The 16,903-nt window shown below is 39.4% G+C and overlaps 2 protein-coding genes across 3 annotated transcripts in view; both read right to left on the bottom strand.

Moving 5' to 3' along the window:
- Positions 1-1,589: 1,589 nt before the first annotated feature.
- On the bottom strand, positions 1,590-12,522 carry CAVIN4 (caveolae associated protein 4). Its single transcript, XM_059072864.2, has 2 exons — positions 11,518-12,522; positions 1,590-4,219 (listed from the first exon to the last, which is right to left on the bottom strand). The coding sequence occupies exons 1-2, from the start codon at positions 11,923-11,925 to the stop codon at positions 3,539-3,541; spliced, it is 1,089 nt and encodes a 362-aa protein (XP_058928847.1). The 5' UTR covers positions 11,926-12,522; the 3' UTR covers positions 1,590-3,538.
- Positions 12,523-12,715: 193 nt separating this feature from the next.
- TMEFF1 (transmembrane protein with EGF like and two follistatin like domains 1) overlaps positions 12,716-16,903 on the bottom strand; it is a 95,450-nt gene continuing 91,262 nt past the window's right edge. For both annotated transcript variants that reach the window (XM_059072847.2, XM_067041081.1), the window contains exon 10: positions 12,716-13,542. In XM_059072847.2, coding sequence (XP_058928830.1) covers positions 13,458-13,542 — 85 coding nt within the window. In that variant the 3' untranslated portion in view covers positions 12,716-13,457. The remainder of the gene's footprint in view (positions 13,543-16,903) is intronic.

Raw genomic sequence — 16,903 nt, 5'->3', positions numbered from 1 at the left:
GGATAAGATCACAGTGGTCATTCTCCCAAGTCTTGACTCAGATACGCCACAGCAATTATTTGGGGATTGTAACCTATAATATTTTTAGTAGGGCTCAATAAAAGCTATAGAAAACATGTCTCAGAGGAGAAACAGGCCCAGTAATTTCATGTATGGGGACTGTAGAGTTAACAGTGATTCTGTGAAATATTTTACATAACATGACCCATGCTCTCTAGCTGATAGAATCACAGTGAACTTCAGACTGTTCTGAACCAAACTCATATACGTACATGGAAGGCAAACAATAGTCAAAATGAAATACTGTAGTTTGGTTTGTATTTTTAATTTATGAAAACTTGTTCAAGGGATTTTACACACACCACAAATATGCTCTCAACAAGCTGAATTTTCATGCTCCTCTTATCACTATTCACATTGGGCCCTTTTCTCTAACCTATGACCCAGGACCAGGCCACCATAGACCCTGAGAGGAAAGCCTCTGGATCCATCATGTGCAGGAGACAGAGTGGCACTTCCCTCTTCTCGTCTGTCTATTCTATAGTAGAGCCTGAGAGTGGGCTCCATGCCCTGGGTGTCTATGGATATTGTATTGTTCTGCCTCACAGAAAGAAAAGGGGGGGCTTCCCTGGTGGCGCAGTGGTTGAGAATCCGCCTGCCAACGCAGGGGACACGGGTTCGTGCCCCGGTCCGGGAGGATCCCACATGCCGCGGAGCGGCTGGGCCCGTGAGCCATGGCCGCTGAGCCTGCGCGTCCGGAGCCTGTGCTCCGCAACGGGAGAGGCCACAGCAGTGAGAGGCCCGTGAACCACACACACACACACAAAAATACTTAATTTCCTCTCTTAAACAGAAAAAAAAAAAAAAAAAAAAAAAAGGGGATAAATCCTGCTAATGGTTTTATTTCAACAAACTGTTTAAAATCTAAGATATAATTTCAAAAACACAGAAGAGTAAAATGAGCAGAAAATCTGTGCTGTCTGAAACTTTAAAAATAGAGAATGTTGACTAGACTTATTCCTTGCATTAAAAGAAGATGTATGATTCTGCAGCCTATAATAAACAGACATTCTTTACGTCAAGAGAATGGGGTGAAAGGAGAAAAAATTATCAATGTGGAATTGAGGAATGCTCTAAACACAGGGGGAAATGTTGAGAGACAGAAGTGACATGGAGGGGAAAATCCTAGTACCAAGAAAGCAGTGTAAGTTACAATGAACCTCTGGGAACATGAAATTGTTCAGAGTCTACCATGATGAAGAGTTGGCCAGGCTATAATGCCTTCTAAATCAAAATTCAAACGTACCTATGTGGGAAATGTTCCATAACATATCAAGTCTGCTTATATAATGGGTCAGTAAGCAAATGGACTTTACAAAAATTCCTTGACAGTGATATTTTGCTCAATTGATATTTATTCTGTGTAGGGCCAGAAAAAAAAAGCATATAACTTCTTTACATTCTGCTTAACCTAGAAACATATCTATTATGAGTAGGGTTACTATATCAAATACATGCCATACTGTTTGCATTCATTATTAGTAAAAATATTTACAAATAGGACACTGACATCAAACTTTGTAATAATGTCTTTTTAAAATTCAAATTTATTATGGCTTTAAGGAAATGTGTGATTAGGCATCCAAGCTCTTTCTAAACTGTAACATTCTAAAAATTATTCCTTTTAAAATATGGTTCAAAGCTGTATACACTTTAGTTTTCAATAAAAAGATAATGAGATGAACAATTCATGATTTTATGTGTTCACACAGAGTGAAGAGGAAATGATGCTGAATCAAACTCCCAAACCCAAACAGCTGGGTAACTGAGTTTAATATTTTAAAGCTGATTGTGTGTGTGTATATGTGTGTGTGTGTGTGTGTGTGTGTGTGTGTGTACATTACAATTTTTAATTACTACTTGAGCATCCAAAACTGACTGAAAGCTGACTGCTGTCCAAACTCTTCAAATTCCACAATTCCATCATTTCTTCCCTTTTACAAACCAGAAGATTTAAACATACACAAGTGCAGAACCAGTAGGACCATTTCTCTTTCTTTAGCAATAATATCTACTTCTAGACTGGCTAGATCTACAGCTAACAAATAAGTGGAATCTGGCTTCCTCCCAAAGCAGTTATGATGAACACCTATGAACAGTTTTGGACGGATGGGCCCTGAGGGGTTCACTCTGGAAATCAGAAGCATCTGAGGTCATTTCCAAGAATTGCACAGGGCTGACTTTAGAAAGGCCTCTAGGGGCTTCCCTGGTGGCGCAGTGGTTGAGAGTCCGCCTGCCAATGCAGGGGACACAGGTTCGTGCCCCGGTCTGGGAAGATCCCACATGCCACAGAGCGGCTGGGCCCATTGAGCCATGGCCGCTGAGCCTGCACGTCCGGAGCCTGTGCTCCGCGACGGGAGAGGCCACAACAGTGAGAGGACCACGTACCGAAAAAAAAAAAAAAAAAAAGGCCTCTAGAAGACACAGCCACAGTTGCAGGCTTCATGCGGCTCAAAACAATGCTGCTCCAGTCCACCAGAGATCTGAATCAGAAGAAAATCAGAAAAGAATTTTCCAGGAAACGTTTTAAGACCCAACTCAAACCCAAGATCTGGTTTTAGTCTTTGACAAAAAAGATGTCACCCAAACATTGACTTTTGATTCCTGATTCTGTGAAAACGCTTCTGAAGACCAACTTTAGTGTCTGTCCAACCTAGGTCCTCATTGCTTAGAGCTCAGGACTTTTTCAGAAGATGGAATTATTTCGATTCTGCTTTTGAGGAACCAGTGGGGTTTGTTTTCTCTGGAAATAGCTCTTGTTCTCCCAGTATGTATAACATTTCCTTATCTTCACAACAGTACTCTGAGAAGGGTAGGACAGGCGAACCCTCTCCGTTGTACTGACCAGGCCATTAGACGACTTGCCAAGTGGCTCCCTGTAAGCAAAGCTGTTATGCCAGAACTAAATGCTCAAGTCCAGCACTTCAATGTTTTTACACAAAGCCATCAAAAAGGGGTGTGACTGCTAATTTACTAAAAAATCTATTGATTTGAACATATAGATAAGATCCACATGTGACTTATTCCCCTTTGAACTTGGCCACAATATTAATCTGGACCAAAATCGAGAGTTCACTTGCAAATAAATGATGGCCATAAATTTGGCCTTCATTTATTGTAGACTACCAAACACCTAATTGGGCCTCACTAGGAAACTATTTTTCTGATGGGCAACAGAAAGGAACTTAAAAATCCACAGCTGCCATGAGAGGTGACCTAGGAGAGAAAGCTGATAGAATCATGTAAGTCCTGGGGGAGGGAAAATTTTAAAAAAGAATTCCCCAGGAAGTGTATATTAATTAAGGAAATGTATATTAATATTTGTACTACCTTTAAAATGTTAAACCTAAGAAATGAGACAGCCATACCATTTATGTTTTTCTATATGGCATATACATGTAAATGACTATACTAATTAAACTAAAACTGTGTGATTAAGGAGACTTACAATTATAATATACTTAATTCCTCTTTATAATTACTGCTTTAAATCTAGCAAAAGAGATTCGTCATCCTCTACTTTCACCTGGGGTTTAAAAGTAACTTTTAAAGGCTCGGGGGTCGAGATTTCCCCACCTTCTCGGAGAGGATGTGAGGCTCTGGCCTCCTCGGGGTCTGTTTCACTGAGCACCTCAGTGTACAGCTCACTGATGGGGCCCAGAGACTTGCTCCTGGCAATAATGTCCACCTCTATCTCCCTGACCTCTTCGGGACCTTCGGCCACAGCACGGTCTTTAGTTTTCCGAAGGCTATGCATCTTAAAAGCTTCCTTTGAAGGAGCTGCATTAGAAATAGATTTTTTAAACCTTTCCCCTGACTGCTTCAGCCTCTCTCCCGACTGCCTTAACCTCTCCCCTGACTGCCTTAGCCGCTCTCTCCTCTCTGGTGTCACTATTCTAGTCCTAATTCTGTTCACTTTCTTGTCAAAATTCTGCCGTGTCTTCTGCATGTTTTCTTTGGAAAAGGCCTTTTTGATATTATCAATGCGCTCCCTGCCTGACTTTTTAAGCCTGGCAGATCTGCTCTCTTCAACATAATATTCTTCATCCGAAGACAGATCAACTGGGGGATCGAAGATATCGTCCTCCTCCTCTGGACCCTCAGCAGTCATGCTTCTGTCTTTCACAATAGACACGGACGTTGGACACTGAATATCCTCCTGAAGGAGAGAGAAAGCAAGCATGTTAGCAATGGGTTCTTTACCCTTCCAGCCACGCCTTTTCAATCTCCTCCACAGGCTGCTTATCCTCCCCCAACTCCTTAAATGCTGGCATTTCTCAGGGTTTCTTTTTCTTCATCTCCCAAGCTCACCCCGAGCAAACTTATCCACTGTTCTACCTTCAAATCCAAGTAAGCAGACCCAGAAATCTTTTACCTTCACCTCTCCCCTTCCCCTAAGATGAAAACCCATTTCTAAATGTCAGAATGACTTCTCCACCTAGATGTAACACAGGAACCTCTAACTTCACATATCCAAAAATCAAGGCCCAGCCATCATCCTTTCCTGGACCTCTCAGCACCAATACCTCCAGGTGCCACCCAGAGAAACCTCGGATGCATGGTCCCAAATATTCTCTCTCCTTATCCCATATCCAACTGGTCACTAAGCGCTGTCGATAATATTGCTTAATAACTACTAACTCCTCAGTTCCCGCCTCCTTCCTCCTTGCCTCTACCAACGTCTTAATTCAGGCCCTGTCATCTCAGGCCTGAACTCATGCAATACCTATACCGCCAAAACATCACCAAAGTATTTCCTGAGAAATGTTTCTAAAACGTAGCTCTGATCCCAGGCTTTCTCTCCTTTAAAACATTGGGGAGTTCACCAATACTCAAAGGATAGAGTTCAAATTCTTCAGCGTAATTAGAAGGCTCTTCAGTTTGAGCAAAACCTACTTTCCCACTCCTCCAGTCCAGCAACACAACCCCTCTGAGTTCCTTAAACACATACTGTTTTCATCCCTGCATGCCTTTATAAACATGGTTTTTGCTACCTTTCACCTCTTTCCAGCTTTGTGAATAAAATCTTTTGAGTCAATTCAAATATCCCCAGCTTCCCCCAGAGGTCAAACCTGTCTCCAATTTATACCAAAATGACATGTGTATTCCTCTACTTATAACATTTATCACAGTCTGAATTGAAGTAGAACTCTACTCATTTATATATGTCTCCCTGAGGCCTTCACTAAATAATAGCTTCCATGAAAGCAGAGATGTATCTTATTTATGTCTTATGCCTGGCATCTATCAGAGTGCCTTGTACATAGTAGGTATACTCAACAAATGACAGTTGGAACAAATAAGAAGCATATGCCTTCATTCAACAAATTTTTACTAAACACCTACCATGCACCAGTCACTAGTCTAGGAACTGAGAACCTCCCGTGAATAAAACAGAGTAAAAGAACTTGTATTCTTGAAGAGAGAAATAAACAAGTTACTTACATAGTATGTTGGATGGTGATAAGCGCTAAGGTGAAAAATAGAGCAGGGCAGGGGGATACACAGTGACTGGGGAGGATGTTCGGAAAGGCCTCACTAATAAGGTGACATCCAAGCCTAGACCTGAAGGTAATGCATATAACTGGGAGGAAACGAGAAACAGCAAGGAAGGCAGTGTGGCTGAAGCAGAGTGACCAAGGGGCAAGAGGAGGAGAGAGGGTAAAAGAGGTAGTGGGAGGGCCAGCTCACGTAGGGCTCTATATCTGATCATAAGGACCGTGGCTCTTATTCCGAGTGCAATAGGAAGACTTCTAAAAAGTTTTGAGGAGGATAGTGACATGATTTGACCCATGTTGTAAAAGGGTCACCCTGCTGAAAACGAGGCTATCGAGGGCAAGATGAGAAGCAGGGAGAGCAGTTAGAGACCACTGAGCTCAATCAGGTAAGAGATGGATCAGGGTGTTGACAGAGGTGGTGGTGAGAAGTGGCCTGATTCCAGATCCACTTGGAAGGTAGGAGACAACAGGATCTGCTGCTGCTAGATTGAGATGTGGAGAGTGTCAAGGATGATTCTCTAGTCCAGGGCCTGAGCAGCTGAAGGACAGATTAGCCTTTCACTGAGATGGGAAAGGATGGGATCTGAACATGCTGACTTTGGGATGCCCACTGTACATCCAAGCAGAGATGTTGAGTGGGCAGCTGAGTACATAAGTCTGGGATTCAGGAGAGAGATCTGGACTAGAGATAAATTTAGGTATCATTAACATAAAGATGAAACCAAAAACTCATGAGACCAGATGAAACAGATCACCAAGAGATTGAATGAATGGGTCTACACTCCATTATTCAAAACTCCTTGGAACCAAGCTATCTTTCAGAAATCAGAATATTTCAGATTTGGGGAAAATAATTTATTACATACCATTCCCAGTGAGAGCTTGGGAAGAAACCTTTTTGTGGCAAAAAAATACAAATATTCACTCTAAGGTGGGACAAAGAGTATAAACAGCCTCATGCTACTGGAGGTTGGGTTTTGGCATCCACTGAGTTCAGGATAAGTTACGATAAAAATTTTATTTTTATAGATTTTTGAATTTTGGTGTTATTGATAGATAAATGGATTTTGGACCTGAAGGTAAGAAGGAAGAGATGAGGGACTTCCCTGGTGATCCAGTGGCTAAGACTCCGTAATCCCAATGCAGGAGGGCCCGGGTTCAATTCCTGGTCAGGGAACTAGATCCCACATGCCACAACTAAAAGTTCACATGACACAACTAAAGAACGTGCATGCTGCAACTAAAGATCCCTCATGCTGCGACAAAGATCCCGCATGGGGCAACTAAGATCCTGCATGCCACAACTAAGACCTGGCACAGCCAAATAAATAAATAAATATTTTTTTAAAAAACAAAGAAGAGGAAGGAAGAGATGAGAAAGAACCAAAAAGGAGAAATATCAGCCAGTGAGGCAGGAAGAAATCCAAGAGCGAGAGGCACCCCCAGAAGCCAAGGGGAAAAAAATTTCAAGAAGAGAGGGAGGGACCAACTATGTCAAATGTATCAAAAGGGTAAGGACTCATCAAATTAGATTTGGGAACATGGCAGACACCAGTAACCTTGAGAACCAGGCCAGAAACATGGCTGCTAAAGGGCCCCAACTTACTATTTAGGGGTTGTTTCTAAAACTAAACAGGAAAAACTTTAAAGATCATGAGATTTTTAACTGAACCCACGAGTTGAAATTTCTAAAAGAAACTGTGCTCCTACTTGAGATCCAGATTAAATCTGTTCAACCAAAAAATTTACTATGTAAGAAATACATTTATACGTATTCCAAAACCTATCATCCTGATAGTCAAGAACATATCCCCAGAACTTTACTTCTCTGGATACTTATTTTAAATTAAATTATTTGGCTACAGGATTGGAAAGTCTAGGAACTTAAAAAAAAAAAAAAAGGCAGGGTGGGTATCTCATAGCTCTCTGATGAATCAGAAGCAGCAACATTATTCCTCTCCTTTCCTGACAACTACTACAGGGAGTAGCTTCAGCAGCACTGAGTGGGTGGGTATGGACTGAGTATGTATAATTAGAAAAGGAGCCAAACAATAATTACTGTTTCATAGGGAAAAACCCTCACAATCCTGCTGTGAAGAAATCAGTTATGGCTTAACTCAGGAATCACAAACCCTTCTTCAACTGCACAACAAACTCTACAAAATAAGGCTTAAAAACAAAACAAAACAGGGGTAGAGACAGAGAAAGTACCTGCTATGTAAATCTATTTGTTGCAACTCCTATGAGTCAGAGATACCACGAGTTAGTGGTGAATACACTGTAACAATAATTGAAAATTATACAGCTGAATTATAGTTGATTTCCAAATACAATTATTACACATTTTTTCATGTAAAATTCTAGGTAAAAAGATGATTTTTGTAACAAAATGAGTATTATGAGTCAGAATATAATGGCCCTGATTATCAAAGTAATACTGCTAAGAGAATTTTGACTATTTAGAAGTCCAGGACTTATCATTAGGGAATGGGCAAATACCTCATTTGGGAGGCACGGGCATGTGGTTAGTAAGCAAAACTGTTAGAAGATACGGTAAGCCTCCTGGCTTTCTTTCATGGTGAGGAGGTCGCTAAGGTGAAAGCATGTTCAAAGAGAAATCATAATTGTATGATGAAGAGCAGACAATTTTTTTCAATGCCAATGTCCAGAATTAGGTGAAAGCTCTGCCGTACACAACGGTGGGAGATAAAATAGCAATAAAGACTGCCACCAAAAGATATATCTAGGGAAATCTTTTTGAGGAAAAACCCAAATCGAAATGAAAGTATACTACAGCTGAATTACTCAGCTTCAAGTTAATTTTAGTAGAAGGCGCAATCTCAATATAGCCACTTAAACATATTAACTATAAGAATGAATTATAAGAATTTTGGGAGTTCCCTGGAGGTCTAGTGGTTAGGATTTGGAGCTTTCACTGTCGTAGCCTGGGTTCAATCCTTGGTTGGGGAACTGAGATCCTGCAAGGTGCACAGTTTGGCCAAAAAAAAAGAAATATATATATATATATATATATATATATATATATATATATATGACTTTTAACTGTTAAGCAAACCCATATGAATGCTGTATACAGTGTTCTAATATCTAATGAATCATTGAATCCATTGGTATTTACTTTATCTTTTCTTTACATGCTCTCCCATTATAAGAGATAGCCACTGCTTATTGATAAACTGCTGCTTACTCTGAACAACTTAATTTCACAGACTCTTCATAGCATTATGTCTCTCACTAGTGCCTCTCCCTTCCTTTTTCATACCATCTTCTATTTATTCAAGTAACTGTAGGCACTCAAAGAAAAAAAATAGCAACTTTCAGGGAATAAACAGGTGAATATAGAAACAACTTTTTAAAAAAAGAATTATGTCCAATAGACAAACAAGGGTCAATTAGAACTTCTCAGAAACTCGTCTGCTTTCTTTAGCCTTTGTAAATCTTGATTGTTAACCTGGTCTACTCTTCACACAAAGGTTCTCAGAAGAAATGCTGGATACCAAGAATGTTTCCTGGCATGCCCCATGCAAGTGGAGGGTGAGTTATACCCATTACTGTTTTGGTTTTTGTTGTTGTTGTTGTTGTTTTAACATCTTTATTGGAGTTTAACTGCTTTACAATGGTGTGTTAGTTTCTCCTTTATAACAAAGTGAATCAGTTATACATATACATATGCTCCCATATCTCTTGCGTCTCCCTCCCTCCCACCCTCCCTATCCCACCCCTCTAGGTGGTCACAAAGCACGAGCTGATCTCCCTGTGCTATGAGGCTGCTTCCCACTAGCTATCTGTTTTACGTTTGGTAGTGTATATACGTCCATGCCACTCTCTAAATTTGTCACAGCTTCCCCTTCCCCCTCCCCATATCCTCAAGTCCATGCTCTAGTAGGTCTGTGTCTTTATTCTTGTCTTACCCTTAGGATCTTCATGACCTTTTTTTTTCTCTTAGATTCCATATATATGTGTTAGCATATGGTATTTGTTTTTCTCCTTCTGACTTACTTCACTCTGTATGACAGACTCCAGGTCCATCCACCTCACTACAAATAACTCAGTTTCATTTCTTTTTATGGCTGAGTAATATTCCATTGTATATATGTGCCACATCTTCTTTATCCATTCATCTGTTGATGGACACTTAGGTTGCTTCCATGTCCTGGCTATTGTAAATAGAGCTGCAATGAACTGTTAATGCCCGTGGAAAAGCAAATTCAAGAATGGATACTACATTCTCCAGTACTAAATTTAGATCCCCATTACATATACTACAACTGGCTTCTGAGAGTAAGATGACTGATTTTTATTTTTTTGAAAAATTTAAGTCTGGAGAAGGAATTCCAGGGACCTGGGAGGAGAGGGGAATGGTAAAGGCCTTCAGATGGCATAGTCAAACTTGACTACCTTTGAAATAAGCAACCCTCTCTCTCCTCCCATTCTTCCTCCTAAATAACCAACAGGCTCTTAAATACAGATCCAAAATACCACTCTGCCATCCCCGTGTAACCTTATCAGCCAACAGTGGGCTACAGAGAATTGACTAAAGTATAAAGAATGCCCCAGGAGTTATGGCCCACATCCCTGGTATCTTACAAATACCTGCCAAATGTGTTCCTATTTCAATTTGTTTTTATTCTTCTAGGCCTTTTCCCTATGCACATGGGCATACATTCATTTTAAAAATACAGTGTGATAACACTGCATATATGTACCAGTGAACATGCCCGCACACATTCCCGATTTTATGCTTACAACAAATTCTTTGACATTAAATTTTGGGGCCAAAAGGTTTGCGAATTTTTAAGGTTCTTAACACATACTACCAAAACCACCCTCCAGAAATGTACCATTTAATACTCTACCAGCAGAATATGAAAGTGCTTATTATTTCCTACTCTTAAACTCTGCAAATATGTTTCAGTAACTGCAAATATTTACATAGGTGAAATGGAATTTTACTCATTTACTTTGTCTTTTGTGAACTGACTGATAATGACTTTCCAATTTTTCTACCATGAAAGTTCAACTTTTTCCCTTTTAATTCGTAAGAGTTTTAAAATATATTATAGATATTAGGCATTTGCCATGGATGTGTTCCTATTTCAAAAAATGTGAGTATCAAGTGCAGAGTAAGATAGGAACTTATTAGCTCAACACACAACGACACATAAAAACTATCATGTAAAATCAGCTAAGTAGGGACTTCCCAGGCACTCAGTGGTTAGGACTCTGTGCTTCCTCTGCAGAGGGCACGGGTTCGATCCCTGATCAGGGAACTAAGATCCCACAAACTGTGCGGTGCAGCTAAAAGAATTCATTTAAGTAAAGACTTGGTAATCAAATATAAGGAATCACTTATGTGACTCCTACATTTACATAACTATAAGAAAAAGAACATAGACCATTTGTCTTATTCTTGTGACTTACACATTATTATAGGTAAAAATTCCAATAGACAAATTATATTCTGAAAAGTTTACATTTTACTGTTTAGGGCTTTCTGGGCTCTCCATAATAAGAGAGAACCACATTGCAGGGCTACGGGTCCTCAGTTTCTTTTTTTCTACAACAAAAAGGTATTTTAAACTGGAGGCTACTTAGATATCTTCTAGTCCTAACCTTCTCAAAGGCTTTGAGAGGGTATCATGCTAATACAGCTAATATGCCAAAAGCAGCTTACCAATATTAAGTTTCAAAGGCAAGAAATAGACTCAGCTATGATCCACAGTTCATATTACATGAAACAGTTGAGAAGCTCAAAACACTGACATGATAGTATACCAGTTAACATAGAAATGGTTTTATCCTGAGATCTCTGATGATACAGAACTCCACCACACACATATACACAATAGTTACCATGTGACAGGTCTGATAGGACCTGTTGGCCATTAAAGGATGCAAGAGATAGCACTAATCGAGCTAAACACAGGTGCAAGCTTACCTGGAATATTACCACACGGAATTTGTTCTTCTTCATTATTTCTTCTTGCTTGGTTTCAACTTTTTTGACGTGAGTTTGTTGCTTCTCCACTCGGGCCCTCACTTCTTTAATGTGAGCACTGATCTTTTGCGTGTTCTCCAACAACTTGTTAATGACATAACCTGTGTTGCTGTGTGACTGTGAAAACTTCAGCATGTCAATCTGGACGGACTTTATGGCGTTTTCCATCTCCCTGTGTCTCTCCTCTATCCTCTTCTGGCTGGCCTGCACGCTGTCCACGATGGCAGCTACTTTGTCCAGCACAGTCACGATGGTAAGAGCAGCGTCTTGGTCTTCATCTTCTGTCACACTCGACAGGCGATTCTGGTGGATTTTATCAGCATTTGAAGCAGACCCATTATGTTCCATTTTATTTATTTCTCAGTGAAAGATGTCTTAGCACAATCAATTCTGGCACTGAGAGCAAAAAGTTAGCTTGATAACAGGGAACAGGGTTGTTTAAAGGGTTGGAAACCCCACCCCTGGAGACTGGTCAAGTATTTGTAACTACAAATACCCATACGTGACTGTTCTGCAATATGAACCCTTGCAAAAGCACTGGGTGCTGTTCCAAACATGCTTACTGATGAGTAAGGGACTCAAATAAGACTGTGTGGGTAGAAGAGGAAAGCTTTTTTAAAAAAAAGTTCCCTAAAGCCACCATGTTACTAATATTAAGCCTAGAAGCCAAATAACCAAACAAGCAAACTCCAAGTGCTGGGTAAAGCTTCTATCTTTAGACAATTTCAAGCAGTATTTGTAAAAGCAAATGGGAATTTTGAACTGAAATCTGCTTTTTCTATTAATTTCACATATTAAACATACTGATATGTCAATATCAAAGAATGCAGTAAATAAACACACCAAAACAGAGGCCATATAGTGAAAACATTATATTATAACATGCTTTTCCAAACCAAATATTAAAATTAATATTTTGAACATATTCTTAAATTCTACATGCATACTTCTGAATACCTAAACTACATGTTAAACAGCTGAATACATTCTATTCACACTTCAGATCTTTAAACACCAACAATCTATTAGTATAGCTATTACTATAGGACAAATTTGGATAGAGGTCTTAGATGATTTTTAAGCTCATGTGAAGAGCACCAATCGTTAACAATCATTTTTGCATTTATTCACAAACACTGATACAATTGGTTTATTTATGTTAAAACAAATATTTCTTTAAAAATGAAGGTGTATAGAAGAAGTAGTTTAAATGATAGAGTAGGCTTTATTCCAATCTGTTTGTTAAACAAACTATTTTCACAACATCTAAATCTACTTTTCAGTGATCCGTTCCATCATTGCCACCATATACTTTTAAAAATTCAGAATTATTTTTTCAACGAGAGAAAGGATCAAATTCCAGTCCATACATCTTATAAATATCTTACATCTAACACACACAGCTTTACAATTCATGCGATAGGCAGTGTCTAAAAAATCGGTTAATAAATCTCAAAAACATTGAAATGTCTAAACACAGAGTCTTCTAGATTTTTTTTTGTAAGAAAAGTAATCTGTAAACATCTTTACCTTCAGTTCATGCTTGGTCATTTGCTGTGGTCATTGTGGAAGAAGTGAGTCTGACTTTATAACCATTTGTGAAGTGATCCATCTTTGCAAAAATATTACAATCCATGGATAAAGAACAAGTCTTAGAATTACCATGTGGTACAAATTTGTGAAATCAATTTCTGTATTTAAAAACATAAAACAAAGACTACTAAACAGTCCAAAACTGTTGTAGCTGAATATTCTAAATACGAGCCAACAGTACTACACTAAAAATGTCCAAAAATAAGGCCTCTGAAATAAATATTTCCATTCTTTAAAAAAAGACAAATGTACATCACATGGTCAGTGTACATATAAAAGTCATCAGTTTAAACCATTCTGGATGATGTATCTGAAGTAAAATGACCTAGGTTTTGCTTCTGTCGTCGTCCTCTATTGTTTTTAGGGCATTTTCTGTTGAATTAAGAAAAAAAAAAGAAAAATGTCATTTTGCTTAGGATATTTCAAATGTTTCCAGAGTAACACACACTTCACACGTAAAGCCATATTGCATGTGACCACATGAAAGGGAAACAGACGCTATTTGATGAGAGACCAATGTGTCAGACTGCCATCTTCTCTATAAAGCTGGGAGATGAGAGGGTTAGATATATGATGCAGGTATGAATACAATGAAACTCACTCCTGGGGTCTCCTCTGCTGCATGTGTATCCCCGAGAGGAATCCCCACCCTTCTTCTGGCCTGGCAGCTCCCAAGACACAGTGACTGCTAACATATAAACTTGTGACAGTAGAAAGGCTCCTGGCTTATGTACTTTCCCTGAACATGATGACACCCCCAAAAATGACAAGGCCAGCTTAAATGAAGGAGAAATCAGGAAGAAATGTGCTTATTAACCTCATATCAGAATACAGAGGAAATGCCTAGCGATTTTAGACAGTAACTAAGAAGTCATTCCACACCCTGCTAGGGCACATCACAGAACCCAGAATAGAACTGCCCTCCAGGGCAGAAGGGATATTCCTCGACTCTGCTCTCACTGTTCCGTACATGTTCCTCCGCGGGGGTATAAAGCTCATCGTGCCGTCACTGCTCTTGTGCCTGCCCACTAGAACGCAAACATATCAGCTCTTACTGTGCACGAAGTGCTATGCTACACAACATGGAATAAAGGGACTGAGATGAGTTGCAGTAATTCTGAGTTTGGGCTCTGCGAGAAACTAGCTGTGCAACCTCCTCTTCCTATAAGCAAATATTAAAGTTGGACTAACCTCTAAAATCTCTGTCAGCAAGGAACTTATAATCTAATGGAAAGAAAGTCTTGAGAGAATGAGTGCTTCTACTGTAAGTTTCCAGGTTTTTTTCAGTTTCAAAGAGCACTACTTTGTCTTGACTTAAAAGCCTTGATGGTAACGCTTCCATTTTACATACTGTTTTTCACAGATTTTATCTTACTCATCCTCATAAAAACACTTGGAGGTAGACAGTGATGGAATCATCTCCATTTCATAAATGGGGACACTGGTTGCGAGGGCAAGCAACCCTCTGCAACTGTCACAAACTCACCTTGACATTGGACAAGTTCCAACTTCCCGGGACCACGGTTTTTTCATCTATACAATAAAGGGGTTTGGCTAAGGTGATGTTCAACATGAAAGAAGATTACAAGCATAAAAGAAGAAAATTTCACTTATGCAGTCTTGATAAGTGGGTCAGTGAGAACATCCTTTTAAAGGAAGATTCCTCATATGTAACAGCCACCCCAGGATAAGTGAACAGCTGTCCCGTAATGGACTATGTGGGAGAGGCACTCCTTAAAAATGCAATGCAAATAAGTCCAAGTGCATAATTATAATATCCTAAATCCACATGAGCAAGACATTCTAGAGGAGAAAATGCCACAATAAAAAGCCCTCAGGGAGAGACCTATGATAAATTCAATGAGGTGACCCTTCAGACATAGAGATGGAGGGCAGTGAAGACACTGTAACACAGTTAAAAATAAGTATATGGCAATGCTGACATGTCTGTGAAGGCAGCAAATGCATTTGGGGTATAAATTGGGGGGGTACTACCTTGAAAACTACTTGCCGGGTATCTTTAATTTAGTCGTTGAGGATTACAGCACAGTGAGAATCAAAGCAGAGAGCTGGACAAAAGGCTGGATAGGATCTGTAAAAGGGCTGAACTATCTCTGTGCTCTTGGCTACGATACTTCCCATCCCAGGGCTCCAGTTTCCTCACTTCTCTAGAATGAAGGGGTTGAATGCAAAATAACTTCCTGCTGACTTTAACATCCTTTGATCTTAAAGATGGCACTATCACTGGGCCTCAAAATCTTCCCTTACCTTTATCTTATTACCTTATTTCTTTCGTTCATCTTCCAAAGCATCTGTTACTCCACTCCTGCTTTACTCTAATAATGTCCTAAATGGTCTCCCTCAACCTCACATTTTCTCTCCTCTGGTGAATTTTTCAGATGACACTCAGATTAATGCTCTGGAAAAATGGTTGATACCAAGTCCCTCCCCTGTTCAAAAACCCTGAACCACTACAAAATCAGGTTTGAACCTTGCTCCCATGCAATGGTCATACTTGGCAAATATATTTCCCAAGATGACTCAACATAGACCCTCCTCCTTTTAGTGGTTCAGTGAAAAGAAGAATGTTTTAGGAAATGAGGCAGCACCAAATCCAAATCCAGACACTTCCACTTGCTAGCTGGATGACCACAGGCAAATTACTTAACCTCTGAGCCTATGTTAAATAGCCACAGGCAGCCCTGCTGCTACATGGTAGTTTTTTTTTTTTTTTCTATTTTCTCTTTGTGCTGTCATTATTTTTTATAATATTATGTCTCTACTTTAATCTACTGTCAAATTTTATACTCAGTAGTCTTGCCTAAGGGCAGATCATCTGTTCTACAGAATAAAAGTCCACTGGCTTTAGTGCTTAAATTTTATGAAAAATATCTGCTACTCAGAGAATATTTTTTATCATTTCTAGATTTATCATTTTAGCTCCAGATGGCTGAGACCACTAACGATCTGCTTCTATCCTGTCTTTGGATAGAAGAGCCATAAATCCATTATGGCCTGCCAATATCTGCACTTGATAAATTCCAACCCTCTGCCCAGAATAATACAGAAAAGTATAGAGATGATGTTTATGGGACTCTGAACCAAGCCTTAAAAGAGGTAGGACAAAGCAAGCAAGAAGAAAAGACATGAGACTGGGAAGCATAAAGACAAGATGAACTTAATTTGCTTTGACTTCTCCCAGGTCCAGTTCAGTTCTGACTTACATATTTCCACTCAGCCTGGAAAACACACATTTTTAGGCTAACTGCACTCCAAATATGTCCTTTAGTTTGGGAGTTAGTTATGATAAACTCCAACAGTTTTAGTTATGATAGAGAATTTTGAAGTTTAATATTTATGACTGTATTCCAGAAAATAATGTTAAGACAACATATAAAAAAGCAGTTTTCTTTAACCTCTGATTTCTTCCCTTATTATATTTACTATGGATAAAGTATATTCTTAGGGCATAAGACCTAATCAGTTTTGCAGGACTTAAAAAGTTTCTGCATGGCTTTTACGTGCATGTGCAGACCATTCTGGTACCATCACTGTCCCTAAATTCAGTGCTTGAAGCACACACATAGTTCTAAGATCTCGAAATTCCTTTATGCCACTGAATATCCTCACGCTTCCTCTGCTTGCAGCCTGTAACCCTGGGAGTGAGTTCTTGACCAAATTCTAAAGCAGCGAGACACTGAGAGGTCAGACCTACATGGAAACCTTAGAGAAC

Source organism: Kogia breviceps, chromosome 8 (assembly GCF_026419965.1).
Source record: "Kogia breviceps isolate mKogBre1 chromosome 8, mKogBre1 haplotype 1, whole genome shotgun sequence".
In the NCBI taxonomy this organism is placed as follows: Eukaryota; Metazoa; Chordata; class Mammalia; order Artiodactyla; family Physeteridae; genus Kogia; species Kogia breviceps.
Note: the sequence above shows the minus strand (reverse complement) of the source record. Positions and strands in the feature narration are given on the sequence as shown.

Bases quoted from the DNA above. Each gene is read 5' to 3' on its own strand.
- CAVIN4 (XM_059072864.2), bottom strand. From the start codon at position 11,925: ATGGAACATAATGGGTCTGCTTCAAATGCTGATAAAATCCACCAGAAT. The intron at 4,220-11,517 runs GTAAGCTTGCAC...TCTCTCCTTCAG, and splicing joins TCCGTGTGGTAATATTCCAG to GAGGATATTCAGTGTCCAAC.